This window comes from Anolis carolinensis, chromosome X (genome assembly GCF_035594765.1).
Source record: "Anolis carolinensis isolate JA03-04 chromosome X, rAnoCar3.1.pri, whole genome shotgun sequence".
Taxonomy (NCBI): Eukaryota; Metazoa; Chordata; class Lepidosauria; order Squamata; family Dactyloidae; genus Anolis; species Anolis carolinensis.
Window position 1 is genome coordinate 5,060,170 of NC_085847.1, and position 17,277 is coordinate 5,077,446.

The following is a 17,277-nucleotide window of genomic DNA, read 5'->3' on the forward strand; positions in this document are numbered from 1 at the left end:
GAGACTCTACTGTATATAGATGATGATGATGATGATGATGGTGATTATTATTATTATGGTGCTACAGGATTCCCATTCAACTCATTCACCATTGCCCTTTAGAGTCATAGGAACTCCAATCCCCCCCTTGCCAAACAAAGACACACTTCCAATTTTGATTTCAGGTACGCAACAACAAAGCCAGTGGCTACTGCTTGGACCAAGGAGCTGAAGATGACGACAAAGCTATTCTCTATCCATGCCATGGAATGTCCTCCCAGGTGGGTGCAATTTCAGATCCCTAACGGAATGCCCTAAAGGAGCATTCTGTTGAATTATATATGGTTATATATGTATTATATTTCTTTTTGAAAAATATAATGACTTGACCGTGTTGTTTTTCCTTTGGTTTTGCTCTCTAGCTTGTCCGTTACAGCTCTGAAGGACTTCTGCAGCTGGGTCCTTTGGGATCGACAACCTTTCTGCCCGATTCCAAATGCCTCATGGACGATGGGAAAAGAAGGACTCCGGTACTGAAAAAATGTGAAGACACTCTGAGGTCGGCTCAGAAGCTGTGGGATTTCACACAGGTATTGTAGGGTGAATATATCAATGTATACTGGTTGATATTCTACATTAGGGCTGCATTGCACAGACCTCTGCATATCAAATTGCACATTTTTTATATTGAACGTCAATGCTGAATGCATGCACAAGTTTGCAAACTAATGCACAACCAACTGCAAATTTACAGCTACATACACAATACATGTCATATACACAATGGAACCAGATTTAGCACCAAAGAACGTATCACAGCAGGCAGTAGCAATAGGATTAGATACTAGGAGTGATCCAAAGTATCACTCATAGTATAAATTCCAAAATTTTTGAGTCAGTAAATATTTAATTCCTCCTGATTTAGGAGAGGATATTCATGTGGTACGTAGTTTCTCAAATATTGAGTAGTCAAATGTAAGACTAATTTTGTCCTCTTTAATAACAATGTACAGTAGAGTCTCACTTATCCAACATAAACGGGACAGCAGAATATTGGATAAGCAAATATCTTGGATAATAAGGAGGCATTAAGGAAAAGCCTATTAAACATCAAATTAGGTTATGATTTTACAAATTAAGCACCAAAACATCATGTTAGACAACAAATTTGGCAGAAAAAGTAGTACAATACGCAGTAATGCTATGTAGTAATTACTGTATTTATGAATTTAGCATCAAAATATCACGATATATTGAAAACATTGACTACAAAAATGCGTTAGATAATCCAGAACGTTGGATAAGTGAGACTTTACTGTATTTAATATACTCCAGCCAGTCAGTCAGTGGATGTATGAATTACATGAGTTTTATAATGCACACTAATATTTATTATTTATTTATTTACTACACTTATATTCCGCTCTTCTCACCCCGGAGGGGACTCAGAGCGGCTTACAAATCAAATGTACATAAAATATATTATTAGCATAGCACAACATAAGCATTAAATTACTATATTGTACTATATCATTATATGGTAATATTAGTAATAATATTTAATTAATATTATTATATTGTATTATTATTAATATATTGTATTACATTATAATATTATTATCAATATTATAAGTATATACCATATATATATATACCGCATTTCACCGCATAATCGTCGCACTATGGATTTTCTGCCCCCAGATCAGTTTTGACATTTTCATTGCATAATTGTCGCATGGTATAATTCTGTTTGCACCGGATCCTTGACCAGAGGCTTTGCTGGAGTCGGAGGAAGCAGTCATTCATTGCCTGGCTGGAAAAGTCACTCAAGAGCTACCTGCCCTCTCTTTATTTTCTCTTTTCTAAAAAAGCTTTGCATAATGGTCGCACCCCTCTTTTGGGGGAAAATTTGTCAGACAATCTTTGAAAGTTATGCGGTGAAACGTGGTATTTGATATGTTCAGTATTCTTCGTCTTCCTTCTTTACAGAATGGTCCAATCATCAGCCGAGACACAGGGCGGTGTCTAGAAGTAGAAATGTCCAAGGATGCCAATTTTGGGCTCAGATTAGTAGTACAAAGATGCTCAGGTCAAAAATGGGTGATCAGAAACTGGATAAAACATGGTCAACATTGAATTTGGACAGGAAAAAAAAAGATGAGCCTGGAATCCTTTGGCCAATTCATGGGCACACCTCCAAGAGCTGTAAGTTGGAAGAAACTATTAGGAGACATCTAAGCAAAAGGGGAAAAGTGACCATGGTTATGACTGATCATGATGGTTTTTTAAAGCTCTGAAGATTGCCTCTCCTTTAAGGCCATGGTATGCCTATGGTAGGCCACTTCAAGTTGGAAGTGATCAGATTATTCTCCATTAAAACTTATCCCTGCATAGAGAAAGCTGGAATTTCTGGGGGAAAGGTTGGCTCAAAGACCATTTTCCTTCATGTGCAGGTTTTTCGTGTTTGGAGAAACGTTTTGTATGGAAGACTATTTAGTTATGTGAATTCCCACTTGCAGCCCTGGAATAAGGTCTAGGACTTTGATGGGAATTGGATCTAAACTATCCTACTATCATTGGATGACATGGAAAGATCTGTGCAAGCTTTGTGCTTTTTGGAACTCCTTGAAAAGACTGAAAAGACAGAAACATACCGCAAAGCCGTGCTTTCCTTCCTCATTTGAGGGACTCAAGATGGTCTTGTGATGGGAGGATTTGTTAGCTTTAAGTTGCTGGTTGATGCACAACTCCTACAGTGAACAGAAACCTGTGCCTTTTCTATAATACTTCCTATCTGAGTGGGCTGGGAAATCCCATCACTTCAGCATGTGGCATTAACTATTATGAACAAAATAGCCTGTACATAAATTAAGACAACGTAAGAGGTCACGTATACTACATTTCCAGTGTATTTGCCTGGGATTTACCATTGATAATGTGTTTTCAGCATCTGGCCCTGCCTTTTGAGTGAGCCAAGACCTCAAAGCTTAAGTCTATTCTGGAAGGGATCACTAGAATGAACTGAGCAAGGCTGAATCGGGACACGTCCAATGTTAGTCCCATCTGAGTCGCCGTATTGTTTTCAGCTCCGCTGAACCACGGATTGGGCCTAGGAATCCGAAGTTTCGAATGAGACACAGACAGGATGAAGGCAAGATCCAAAAGTGGATGTCGGGGGAAAAGAATACTCCCAAATCAGGCATAAAGGCAATGGATACATACAAAGACATTTATAGACTTGACATCAATTTGAAAAAATGGACTTTTGCTGCAAGTTGACTGGTGCAAGTGAAGATCCCACTGCTGATGCTGATTGGTTCCCTGGTCTGGTGGGAAATTTAATAAACTGTCATTGCATTCTAATCCCGTCAGTTGGAATTCCACAGTGAGTCCCAGCTGAGGAAACAATGAGGACCGAACACCTTGATGGATTCTCCGAGAAACAAAGACAGGTCATTGGGTGACTTGGTAACTTTTCAGGCTGACTGGGATCAATTTACTATTGGGTGGAAGGGTTCACTGTTGCCCAAAAAGGATGGGAATTGGGTGTTTGTGTCAACTGTCTGGAAGAGTGATGGGATTAGCCCTGTGCCGCACTTGGGTGTGCTTGTGCCACTGTGTATATGGGGAAAAATATTATTGAATGTCAGGTACCAGACACCTCCGCTGCTATCCAATTGGATCCCTCTTGGCCATGGATTTTGGGGTCCTGGTTTTTGACCACTATAATACCAGTGAATAAAATAGAAAAGGTGTCAATTTTTTCCATGGTAACGGCCTTTCCATACAGGTGGAGGCAGTGGTCTCAGTATCTTTGTAACTACGTTACACAGGACTCTAATCCAATCCCCTGAAGTGCTCTACAAAGCAACTCTCAATTACATAACGCACTAATTTAAAAAGAGCAATGAATTTTATTATAAACATTAATAAAGGAACTTAAAAAATCATTCCAGTGTAAAATATTGTGCAAAAACATTGTCCTTCTTGCCAAAGAGACCTTGTACTTGCTGAAATTCCAACGAGACATCTGCAGCTTCTTTCTTTATATCCCTGTCAAACATCTGGTATGTCGAGAAAGAAATACGTATCACATTGTGCTGAGTTTGGGTTAATCAATATTGCATCCGATCCCCCTCTCTTCAAATCGAATGCCGCTACACTTGCAGGGCTAATGCCAGAAAGTGTGTGTATATGCAATTTAAACTGCAATTAACTGCTAATACTTTCCTGGCGGGATAGTTTTTAGCCTCACTGGTAATCTGAGTGCAACATTTTGAGTCTTTTAGGATAGGGGTAAGCAACCTTGTGGCCCGCCAAGTATTGTATTTGACTCTCATTCTTGTACCCTGCCACCATCTCCTCGAAGGGACTCGGGGCGGCTAACATGGGGACCAAACCCAGCATAAACAAGAATGACAAGCTACATAATTAAAAATATATAACTAAAACTATTAAAACCGGAATGTAAAAATATATCAATCCCCACGCTAAAGGGATACATTGTTTACAAGTAAAGAAAAATAAATTACCTCAAACGCAGTCAGCTCCAAGACCTCTGATAAGTCATCTTCCATCTCACACAGTGATGTGTTGATTACTGCGGCTGCTTTGGCTACATCGGGATGGTAATGGCTTTCCAGCGTCTAAGAACAACAGAACAAAGCATCAGCGTAAGGGATAAATATCTAAGGTGTTAATATCTGCCCAATTCTCAGCTAGCTTATCAGGAAGAGAGCTGCTTTAAATCTTTCTCTAAACCTATTGCTTACAAAAAAAGTACTGTATTTCATTGCATAATAGTTGTTATATTTTTGCTTTCATCACATAATAGTCTTCCCCCGCTAGGGGAGGAAAGGAACAAAAAGGAGGTATGGGTGAATGATTTATTTCTTTTCAAAGGGGTGATAAACAGAAAAGTGAAGCTTTACTCACACCCTTTCCAACTACAGGGCTTCACTCGACTTCAATCGTAGCTGGGGTTTTTTCACTGCATAATAGTCGCGCCCTCCATTTTTTAGTCAAAAAGGGGATAAAAAGTGTAACTATTATGCAACGAAATATGCTATCCATGTACACCAACCTTGAGGGTTTAAGGTAGTTCTCTTCCTGCAGATAACAAACTACCGCATGGGAGAAGTTATGAAAATGAGCTGGTTTTTTACATGTCTGCACTGATTTTATTATTCTGTATGGCCGAAAGCCTATTATCCAGAGTGGTAAACATTTGAGAAACCCACTACCGCATTCTGCGTTGCTTCAAGAATGACTCTTAAGAATACATGCTCAGGGGACATACCTTTATCTCCCATAGGGAACTCTCCAAAGCTCTGCTTTCGGAAGGATCCTCTTCATCCATCACATAGGGGTCTTCTAACATCTCTGCATATAAGATTAGAAAGAGAAGTCATTACAGACAGCAGCCCAAAATATGCAGAAAGTTAGAAGAATACCTTGCAGGAATAATTTCTAAATGATTGCAAATGTCCAGGGCCAGATGAAATGCATTCAAGGGAACGAAAGAGACACAGAGCTGCTGCTGATAAACTTTGAAAATTCCCAGCAAACAAGGAGTGGTGCTAACAGAGTGGAGAAGGGCAAATACGGTCTCTATCATCGCAAAAAGAGACTAAAAAGGGTCCAAAGAACGTCTGGCCTTGATGTTTATATCAGGAAAAGTTCTATTACAGATTAAACAGTCTGCGAGCACTTAGAAAGAAATGCTGTGATATTGAGCTTCAGCATGGGTTTTTTTTAAAAACAAGTCATGCCAATCTAATCTTGTCATTTTTCCTGTATGCCATTAAATTAAGAGGGACAGCTAATATCCCAGAGAACTGAATCAAGATTTCAAATGACATTAACAGATCTAAGTCAGGGTTGTTGTGTGTTTTCTGGGCTGTATGGACATGTTCCAGAAGCATTATCTCCTGACGTTTCTCCCACATCTGTGGCAGGCATCATCAGAGGTTGTAACCTCTGAGAATGTGGGCAAAACGTCAGGAGATAATGCTACTGGAATATGGCCATACAGCCCAGAAAACATACAACAACCCTGTGTTTCTGGCCATGAGAGCCTTTGACAACACAGATCTAAGTCAAATCAAACAATGAATTTCAACAGGGATAAATAAATACAACATCTATGTTTAGGCAGGAAAAATGAAATACAGTAGAGTCTCATTTAGCCAAGCTAAACGGGCCGGCGGAACCTTGGATAAGTGAATATGTTGAATAAGGAGAGATTAAGGAGAAGCCTATTAAACATCAAATTAGGTTATGATTTTACAAATTAAGCACCAAAACTTCATGCTATACAACAAATTTGACAGAAAAAGTAGTTCAATACGCAGTAATGTTATGTTGTAATTACTGTATTTACGAATTTAGCACCAAAATATCATGATATATTGAAAACATTGACTACAAAAATGGCTTGCATTATCCAGAGGCTTGGATAAGCGAGGCTTGGATAAGCGAGACTCTACTGAACACAAATATAGGATCGGTGATACTTGGTTTGAATAAGAGTGGATGGGAAACTAGAAATCTTAGCAGGCCACAAGATAAACATGAGCCAGAAGTGTGATGCAGCAACCGAAAAAGCAAATGCTATCCCATGCTACGTCAATGAGAGTAATGTGTCCAGATCCAGGGTGATAATAGTCATAGTTTGTTCTGCCAGATATTGAACTCTGCTTCACTGGAGGTCTTTACACTGAGGCAGAACACTTTAAAAATAATACTTGGGAAGTGTCCAACGTGTGACTCATCTTGTTGTGTTTCTAATAATAATAATAATAATAATAATAATAATAATAATAATAATAATAATAATAATAATAATAATAAAAAAATTTATTTTTGTTCCGTCTCCTTCTCCCCAAAGGGACTTGGGGTGGCATACGTATGGCACAAAGTGCCTAAAACAATGCATAAAATAAACATTACAATACAAAATAAAACCACTAGTGGGATAGAAACAATGAATAAGGATGCATAGGGTGAAATAAACAAGTCACTCCAAACAACTATTGAGCCACTGAGTGTATAGAAAACAGTCCTTGGCGGAGTGTTCCTCCTCCCTTACCTGCAGGGCTGTCAGGCCTATGGATGAGCACCTTGCAGGAGGGGTGGCGCCGTAAGAGGTTACAGATGAATGGGATGACAATCAGCAAACCATCTGGTGGTGCAGTGAGTGCCAGTCGAGCAAGCCGCTTGGCAAAGGCCGCCACCAAATATGCTGGCAAATGCCTATTGAACAGGAAGAACAGTCAATGGCAGCAAAAAGCTTTGCTCCACACACCCCACTGTTATACCCGTCCATATTGTGGGTATGTTTATTTATTTATTTACTATACTTTTACCCCGCCCTTCTCATCCCAAGCGGCTTGACAATGTGGCAGTAATTCAATGCCTTTAAAACAAAATACAAAGAAGTATATCACTTCTTTAAAAAGTCATGGACACCTCAATAATATAAAGCAGGGAAAAGATATGAACAGGGGGGTTGTACTATCACTCCATATTGTGGGTATGTCACTTCGTTGAAAAGACAAGAGAACAATCTAGCTTCGTTTATCAGACACCAAAATCATATGACAATGTGTGGTATTGTCCATCAAAGACATACTTACGACGAAGACAAGAACAAATCCAACAAACGGAAAAATCGAGTGCGGTACTTCATATAGAAAATATATGGGTTGAGAAGACTGTAGAGCTTCTTATAAAAATCAGGATATTCCCTAGACAAAATAAAGAGACACAAGAAACAGGTGAACATCTGGAGATGGTCTTCTCTCTGTCCCATCACCTGGCTCAAGCGTGTTTGGTGGGAACAAGGAAGATGGGGCCTTTTTGGTGTCTGCTCCCAGACTGTCTAAACAAACACAAGATAGTCTATGTACAAGTCTTGTACATAGACTATCTTGTGTTTGTTTAGATACTTTACAAGTATTCTGGGATTTTGTATAGTAGTGCTCCCAGACTGTGGCACTCCCTCCCAAGAGAGACCAGGATGGCCCCATCCTGCTTGCCTTTGATTGGCAGGTGAAAACATTCCTCTGGCATCAAACACTTACGGATTGATGAGAGGCCAACCTTTAAAAAAATGGCAGGTTTGGGATTTTCGAATGAGCACAATGTTTACATTTTACTATTTTAATGTCTAATAGTTTAAATCAGAAATGACTTGTTTTGAATTTTTATATTTATATGTTTACGCATTCACAGTATTTTTAATTAGCACTATTTAATATTTACTATTAGGTATCTTTAGTCTCTACACCAGGAGGAAGGTAGGATAAAAATAAAGTATATAACAAAGTAATAACGTAGGTATTGAAGAATGCCCAACAACAGTTCCTACAAGCTGCTTATGAATGGTCAAATTAGCACACTGGAGTGAGAATGCACAGTGAGAATTTGAACGGCAAAACTGGACTTGGAAAGTAGAAACAAACTACAATTGACAGGCTTCAGGTAGTTCAGACTGCCCTTTAGGAAAAGCATATGGGGGAGCAAAAGAACTTACAGGTTATGGTGAAGCATCAGGACAAACAACCCATTCAAGGCAAGGAGGCTGATGGCTCCACCTGTAACAGAAACAGGAGGATCTGTTAAGTATAAATGCAACATTTCACAAGTCAAAGTTCATACGGTCAAAATTCCTCAAAGGAGCCATGTTTGGGATCCATGATGGAAGGTAGGAAAGAAAAAAAAGCAGGTCTGACTATATGCCGGAACATGGATCCTTTAGGTGCGTGCTACAGACCCCATGGCAGATACCATTTGTGAGCACCTGTGTCTACACTGGCTACCCACATAGCGTTGAGCACAAGCCAACAGATACTCTAGTAGTTCAACAACATCATTTCTTAACTAATTTAATATTAGTTAATATTAATTTTATTAATATTGTGAGAAGCCTACCACAAGGATGGTAAAAACATCAAAACATCTGGGCGTCCCCTGGGCAACGTCCTTGCAGACGGCCAATTCTGTCACTCCAGAAGCGACTCAAGTTGCTCCTGACACGGAAAATAAATGAATTTACAGCATAATTTCTCTACTTACCTACATTGTAGGCAACTGTGAGGAAGTCTATTAGAAGGACAGGCTCATTCATATGAGGTAGAATGGACTCGTGCAGGATCACCAGTACCTTTCTGTAGAGAAAGCCAGGGAGCTGAAGAGGAAGAAGTGGGAGAGGGGCAGAAACAGCAGCTGAGTTTCTTCCAGGTCCCATTCCCCAAGGCCTCACAGCAGTAATAAAGACTACTTCACACAAACAGTCCTGCCATTTCAACCCATCATTCCAGGAGGCAGTGACAGATTTATGCACAAATCAATCAACTCACAAGAGATAAGACAAAGATAAGAGTTCTTTCTCCCACCCTGGACCTTCCATAGATATACTGCCTATACAGACCTAACAACCTCTGAGAATGCCTGCCAGAGATGCAGACAAAACGCTTCTGGAACATGGCCAGACAGCCCAGAAAACTCACAGGAACCCACAGCAGCACATCCTTTCCATGAGCATGAGTGGCCTGAAGACTGAACTGGGTAGACTTTGGGCTGACTCAACAGGAAACCTCTGATGTTCTTAAGTTTCCAATGCCAAATACTTAAACCATTCCACGGACAACATGCATGCATACATCACACACTCTTGGACTGTTACAAAAGGGAACAGTAGGGTTTTGTTTTGTTGAAAAGTATCACTCACCTTATGCTTAAGAAATCCGAGCCACATCCTCTCAAAGGCCGCCCTATGTTCCTGAAGAGAAGGGGAGAAATCAACATGAATAGAGCATGGGGTCTGGGCTGCTGTGGGTTTTCCGGGCTGTATGGAAAGTGATTCCAGCCATGAAAGCCTTTGACAAGACATTGAGAAAATCATCTTGCAGGCATTGGGACTGCGCAAAGAAAGGGCTTCATGCAAAATGGGCCTTGTTAGTCCAACAGAGCAATTTGGACTCTCCCCAACTACCATCCAGGGGTTTTCTGAAGTTTTATCAGGAGTTTATTTTGATGCTAATAAAATATTTTTCTGGCAGCAGAACCATGAAAAGAGTGACAGAAATGATTTGAGATTCATACAGCCCTCCAGTTAATATTGGACTGTCACTCCCAGATTAGCAGATAATCTGTGATCAGATCCTGGGATATAGGGCAGTGTAGATCCAGCCACAGTTTAGCCAAAAAAGGTACACATTAGATTTGAGTATATACAGTAATTTCATCCCCTGCCCTACGATCTGCAATTCTAGAGAAGCAGCAACAAGGATAATGTATCTCAGTAAAACAAAAGATATACCTTCAACTTTGACACTTTCCACTCCTCCTGGTTAGCTGTTAGGGTGGGGAAAAAGAAGGAAATTCTCAGTGAAATGATTGCAGTTTGGTTCTAATATACTTATTACATTGGTTTTAGAGAACTTTTTTGGCTGCTGAATATTACAAGTTTGATTTCCAAAATATTAAAAAAGTTGATGATAGGAATTTCTATCCCCACACTTGAAGAACCTTTGCTGCTTCACGGACCTATAGATTTTAGTCTGTCAACAGTTCTTTGGAAGCCTCAATGCAACCAAGCCAGAACAGGACACTATTTAAGAGTTCTGGACACAACCATAGGAGACACAGGTACAAATCAAAAAGCTACCTACTCTTAATCTAATTAACCAACCTAACTGCAATTTAACTCGCAGAATATTGTGAGAATAAATGACCTGAGGCAGGAAGACATCATACCAACCTGAGAGCCAGGGAAATAGTTCCATCTTGTCTCCTGTGCCATAGCAACATGCTATGCTAATTTTACACACACATATATAAAATATACAATAATTTATAAATATATAATATATTGTATATACTTATAATATTGATATTATAATGTAATACAATATTATACTAATAATAAAATATAGTATCAATTTTATATTATATATTAAATGTAATATTACTAATAATATTATGTACCATATAATGATATAGTACAATATATTAATTTAATGCTTATATTGTGCTATGCTAATAATATATTGTATGTACATTTGATTTGTAAGCCGCTCTGAGTCCCCTTCCGGGGTGAAAAGAGCGAGATAGAAATGTAGTAAATAATAAATAAATAAATAAATGGCTTATTCACACACTGTTGCTTTTTAAAGCTATCTACATTTTCCCTGCCATTTTAACAATGTTTACCTTTAACAATTTGCATATTTTATAAGAATTTTCCAAAAGGCAACCGCCACAAACAAGCCCAGTGCCCCTTTACTCACCATGCCTCACAAGGAAGTTATTTATCTCACTATCGTTACTTGGCATGCTGATGGATGATACAAGAGCAAAAGCGTTCTTCTGATAAACTGGAAGTGGAGCCTTAGGAAAGACAAAAGAAAATAAAGATACACAAATGCATGTGAACATTCAAAGCAATTTGGGAAACAGCCTGACGATAGCCAATATATTTTCACATAAAACCCCTCAAATGCTACAATCGCTTCTATTTTTCCAAGTGAGACTTAGGAGGCACAAACATAGCCTTTTCTGCAGTCCTCGTTTAGTTCCCATAGATATGGATGTTTCAGGAAGGGGTACCTTTTTGGCTTTCTGCATCACATTGCCGATGTTTTCAGCCACCAACTTCATCACAAAGAATCGGACGTCATCATGGTCCAGATATTCTTGGAAGCGAGAAATCAACAGAGAAGAATCCTCTTCTACTGGAATCAAGCCCTCCACCACCAACTAGTGGGAAGCGAACAGAAAGGAACACTGAAGCTTACAAGGCACAACCACTTAAAATAACAAACCATCAGTACTTTGGGAGAGGAGTGCTATTGCTCTTTATTGGTACAAAGATGTTTCCAAGTTCAGAGGCAATATTTGTCTCACAACCGAATTCACACAACTCACTTTTAAAAGCTCCCGTGGGAAATTGAAGCTCCATTCATTCTTGACTAGAGGTCGTCCAGCTTCCAGTTCTACAAATTTCATCAGCGTACAGAGTGCAGATTCCTTTAATTGATAGAAAAGAGGGTGGGATGGGAATAGCCAGGTGGATGATTAAATAATGCTTCCATTGGGTCTGTACTTTGAAGGACCTATCCAAAATGCTGAATTACACACCTCAAAATAGGTTCAACACTCTCAGTACTTTGACATTTCAGACTGAAACAAAGAGCAAGCACTGCCCTGCTGGCAACGGAACTACTACTGCTTGAACTTTCATCCAGTGAAAGAGATTGCACAGCTATTCAGATACGGGCAAACAGAGCATAAGCATAAGGAAGAGCCAGTATAATGCAGTGGTTGAAGACTGATGGACTTGGATGCAAATGATCCAAGTTTTACTTCCTCAAAATTATGACCTTGATCCAGTCACATTATCTCTCAGCTTTGCCGACCTCAAACAGTTGTTGTCATAAAATTGACAAGGACAGCTATATCTGCTGCCTTGAACTCACAGCTATACATTCAGACTAGAAATGTAATTTAAAAATAAATGCATAAGCTCCAATTGTACGTCGTTCATATCTGTCTCTTTTCCTGATGACTCTACCCAGAGCTTGGAAGTTACAAATTGGAAGTAGACATTGTTATTGGATAGTGCAAGGAATAAGAATCATATTATCTTTGTTATTGTTATTATTAGACGTAGCAGTATAAGCAGTGTTATTTTGATAACATTTTCTGGTTGCTTATTAAAGCTACTTTTAAAGCAGAATGTTTCAGATTTTATACTACTACATGCTCATCTATTCAGGATTGAAGTTATAGACGCTGTGCCCATAGACAACCTGGCAACCCTAGGATGGAATTAGACTTGTGTAGTGCAATCAAAGACCCTATAAACAAAACAGCCATAACCATCTCCCCGCAGGTAGAAATATAACAAGTGGGGAGTTTGGGGGGGGGGGGGGGACAGGTATTTTCCCCCTCTGACTTGCTCAGACAATAATTTGGCATGAAAAGTATGTTGTCCTGTCGGTCTCATGTACCAATATAGACAAAGTTTAACTACCGAACAGATAAACTTGGTTCTCTCAGGCCAGTCCACAGAGAACCAAATATCTTTTCCCCTTCTAATTCTTGTAAAAACTCTTCCTCAAGGCACTCTGTTTACAAACATATTTTTCTGCCATGACCCCCAACCCCACAACTACCTACTAGAGTCACCACCCACAAACTCACTTTGACTTGAAAAGATTGGTGACCCATCAGTTGTGCCAGGCAATTGTTGCAACTGTTGTATCTATGTCTCATCCAAATTTTATACTTTTCTTCAGCACTATAGCTTTCTGAAAGACAAGATGAGAAGTGGGGAGGGGTAGAAGAAGGAAAAAAAGATTAAAATACCAATACTAATAAAATGTAAATGAAAAATCCACCATATGCACACCAACGTCTCTCTACAAACAAATCTATCCTCACCTTGCAGAGATTCTTCTTCTGAAGGTAGTTTGCCCACAAACAGCTCTCCCTGCTCAAGCAAAGATCCAAAGAGGCGGCTGCAAATCCGGATGGCGCATAGAACAATCTCCTTCTGCTCAGACTGGATGAGGTAGAAGAAGGTGGGGAAGGAAAGGGTTGGTAAATAAGTGAGAAGTCTGCTCACACAGTTACAAAAGAAAGAGGGGACAGATGCTGGATTAACTAAGCAATCTGCATTACAGGCAATCGCCAGGTTACGAACAAGATAGGTTCAATAGGTTTGGTCTTAAGTTGAATTTTATTTAAGTTGGAACATGCACGTTTTTAAAGTGTAACTCCAACCAATTATGGAAAGCACAGGGAAAGGTTAGGGTTAGGGCTGTGGCACAGGCTGGAGAGCAAGCCAGCTGCAACCAGCTGCAATGAATCACTCTGACCAGGTCATGAGTTCGAGGCCCGCTCGGAGCCTATGTTTGTCTTGTCTCTGTCCTATGTCATGGCATTGAATGTTTGCCTATATGTGTAATGTGATCCGCCCTGAGTCCCCTTCGGGGTGAGAATGTAAATGCTGTAAATAAATAATAATAAATAAATAAAGGTTAATGCCCCTGTAGTGTTTGTTTTGCTGTCTGTGCCTGTTCAGAAGATTTCTCCTTACTTTCTGACCCTGTGAGAATTGGATTTTGGAAAATTTGGCTTGTTGCAGAAACAAGAATTGACCTCTGAAGATGCCTGCCATAGATGTGGTGGAGGTCAGCTGTGACCAGCAGTGCTGTGGAGTTCAAAGAGGCACAAATGGAGGGCTTAAGGGAGAAGCGTGCCAAGAGGAAGGAGCGTCAAGCCAACCCTGACCGGGACCGCCTTCCATCTGGAAACCAATGTCCTCACTGTGGAAGGGAGAACATGCAGATCAAGAATAGGTCTCTTCAGCCATCTATGGATCTATCCCCAAGACAATAGAAATGGAAGACCATCCTGGCTCTTCCAAAACGCCTTCGAGGATTAATCATTGTAGGTTGATTTATCTGCCCACTCAACAATAGGATGCCTGGCCATGATTACTTTGCACTTTATTGACTATTTTAGCTATGAATCTACCTCTCCTATGTGAAGTTTTCGGCACTTTGGCCCAGATCTGTGTTTTAGCCTCCTGTTTTTAACATTTTCTGCTGACTTTTATGACTGTTTTACTGATGTTGATGTCTTATTGATGTGAAATTGTTTTACTGTGTTATCGCTGTTATTGTATTTTTATGTCGGGCATGGCCCCATGTAAGCAGCTCCGAGTCCCTCCAGGGAGATGGGGCGGGGTATAAAAATAAAGTTATTATTATTATTACAGTAGAGTCTCGCTTATCCAAGCCTCGCTTATCCAAGCCTCTGGATAATCCAAGCCATTTTTGTAGTCAATGTTTTCAATATATCATGATATTTTGGTGCTAAATTCGTAAATACAGTAATTACAACATAACATTACTGCGTATTGAACTACTTTTTCTGTCAAATTTGTTGTATAGCATGAAGTTTTGGTGCTTAATTTGTAAAATCATAACCTAATTTGATGTTTAATAGGCTTTTCCTTAATCCCTCCTTATTATCCAAGATATTCGCGTATCCAAGCTTCTGCTGGCCCGTTTAGCTTGGATAAGTGAGACTCTACTGTATTATTATCCTTGAACTACGAGGGATCGCCTAAGTAAGTAAGTCTAGTTGTTGAGACAGGGCATATGCCATCTACCAGTCGCTCACAGAAAACCAGTATTTAAGAAACTAGAGCTGATGCAGTCCATCCAATGCCATTTTCTAAATCAGTATCCCAAAGAACTCCAGGCACAGGCCTCAAAACAAAGACACCAAAGGGAAAAAATGGGAGGGCAGGTTGCTGTGTAATATTAACCAAAGCCATTCAACAGAACTAAAACCAGCCATGTTTGTTTATAGAATCATAGAATCATAGAATAGTAGAGTTGGAAGAGACCTCAAGGGCCATCTAGTCCAACCCCCCGCTAAGAAGCAGGAAATCGCATTCAAAGCACCCCCGACAGATGGCCATCCAGCCTCTGCTTAAAAGCCTCCATAGGAGACCCTCCTATGGGTCTCAACCTGTGGGTCCCCAGGTGTTTTGGCCTACATCTCCCAGAAATCCCAGCCAGTTTAGGATTTGTGGGAGTTGTAGGCCAAAACACAGGTTGAGAGCCACGCAGAGACGTCCTTGAAGCCTAGGAGTTGGTTCGAAAAGCTGCCCATGGTGTCGTGAAGCTCTAAAGGCCAGACTGAGGCGAAGGCCTAGCACGTGTCCGAGCGTTTTGGAGCCTAGGTCTTCGCCACAGAAAGAGGGCGAGCCTCCGGGACCCACCTGGAGCAACTCCAAGGCCTCGAAGACACGGTTGGCGTGGCTCCGGCTGCTCAGGACGGCCTCCAGGCAGGCGCTTAAAATCGCCTCAGCTTCAGCTACCGAGGCCGCCATGATGCCTTCTTCGGTTGAGTACGCATGCGCGGGGAGAAGGCAGGCTGGCCAATCAGGCAACCTTTCGTCTCCGCCCGCACGCGGCGCTTCCCGGAAGCCAAGGCTCATTGGTCGAGGCCGCTGAGGCACTTGGGAGTTAGTCTACTAACAACAACAGGCCTGGGCAAACTTGGGCCTTCTAAAGGTTTTGGACTTCAACTCCCACCATTCCTAACATGTTCCAGAAGTTCCATGTTCCAGAAGCATTCTCTCCTGTCGTTTCGCCCACATCTATGGCAGGCATCCTCAGAGGTTGGAAACTAAGTAAATGGGATATCTATCTATCTATCTATCTATCTATCTATCTATCTATCTATCTATCTATCTATCTATCTATCTGTGGAATGCCGTCCAGGGTGGGAGAAAGAACTCTTGTCTGCGTGAGGCAAGTAGGAATCTTGCCATTGGCCAGCTTGATTAGCACTGAATGGCCTTGCAGCTTCAAAGTCTGGCTGCTTCCTGCCTGGGGGAATCTACTGTATCTCAAATCCCATCAGCTCTAGTCACAATAATAATAATAATAATAATCTGCGCGCATCATCCGAAAATACATCACACAGTCCTAGATACTTGGGAAGTGTTGGACTTGTGGTTTTGTGAAACGAAATCCAGCATATCTATCTTGTTTGCTGTGTCATACAATAATAATAATAATAATAATAATAATAATAATAATAATAATAATAATAATAATAATACATCACACAGTCCTAGACACTTGGGAAGTGTTCGGCTTGTGGTTTTGTGAAACGAAATCCAGCATATCTATCTTGTTTGCTGTGTCATACAACAACAACAACAATAATACATCACACAGTCCTAGACACTTAGGAAGTGTTCGACTTGTGGTTTTGTGAAATGAAATCCAGCATATCTATCTTGTTTGCTGTATCATACAACAACAACAACAACACATCACACAGTCCTAGACACTTAGGAAGTGTTCGACTTGTGGTTTTGTGAAACGAAATCCAGCATATCTATCTTGTTTGCTGTGTCATACAATAATAATAATAATAATAATAATAATAATAATAATAATAATAATAATAATACATCACACAGTCCTAGACACTTAGGAAGTGTTCGACTTGTAGTTTTGTGAAACGAAATCCAGCATATCTATCTTGTTTGCTGTAAGGCTCCTTTGGAGGCTTTGAAACAGAGGCTGGATGGCCATCTGCTGGGGGTGCTTTGAAGGCGATTTTCCTGCTTCTTGGCAGAATGGAGTTGGACTGGATGGCCCACCAGGTCTCTTCCAACTCTAAGATTCTATGATCACGGTGAAGAATCAGAACCAAGAGGACAATGTAAAATACATTTAAAAAACTACAAATAGCAAA

The 17,277-nt window shown here is 40.2% G+C and overlaps 2 protein-coding genes across 7 annotated transcripts in view; one reads left to right on the plus strand and one right to left on the minus strand.

The window, feature by feature from the left end:
* Nucleotides 1-3,929, plus strand: part of galnt9 (polypeptide N-acetylgalactosaminyltransferase 9) — a 130,242-nt gene extending 126,313 nt beyond the window's left edge. For all 6 annotated transcript variants that reach the window (XM_062958568.1, XM_062958570.1, XM_062958569.1 and 3 more), the window contains 3 exons: nt 165-260; nt 402-569; nt 1,969-3,929. In XM_062958568.1, coding sequence (XP_062814638.1) covers nt 165-260; nt 402-569; nt 1,969-2,115 — 411 coding nt within the window. In that variant the 3' untranslated portion in view covers nt 2,116-3,929. The remainder of the gene's footprint in view (nt 1-164; nt 261-401; nt 570-1,968) is intronic.
* noc4l (nucleolar complex associated 4 homolog) lies at nt 3,874-15,939 on the minus strand. The gene is made up of 15 exons (XM_003226282.4): nt 15,785-15,939; nt 13,429-13,549; nt 13,189-13,295; nt 11,911-12,012; nt 11,593-11,742; nt 11,274-11,373; nt 10,304-10,338; nt 9,713-9,763; nt 9,058-9,169; nt 8,516-8,576; nt 7,617-7,727; nt 7,070-7,233; nt 5,279-5,361; nt 4,512-4,625; nt 3,874-4,043 (listed from the first exon to the last, which is right to left on the minus strand). Exons 1-15 carry the CDS (start codon nt 15,893-15,895, stop codon nt 3,927-3,929), a joined length of 1,539 nt encoding a protein of 512 aa, XP_003226330.2. The 5' UTR covers nt 15,896-15,939; the 3' UTR covers nt 3,874-3,926.
* Between the last annotated feature and the right edge of the window lie 1,338 nt (nt 15,940-17,277).

Coding starts and splice junctions, on each gene's coding strand:
- noc4l (XM_003226282.4), bottom strand. CDS start 15,895: ATGGCGGCCTCGGTAGCTGAAGCTGAGGCGATTTTAAGCGCCTGCCTG. Junction 11,374..11,592: donor TGATGCAGAAAGCCAAAAAG/GTACCCCTTCCT, acceptor GTCTTTCCTAAG/GCTCCACTTCCAGTTTATCA. Junction 7,234..7,616: donor GATTTGTTCTTGTCTTCGTC/GTAAGTATGTCT, acceptor CCTGTTCAATAG/GCATTTGCCAGCATATTTGG.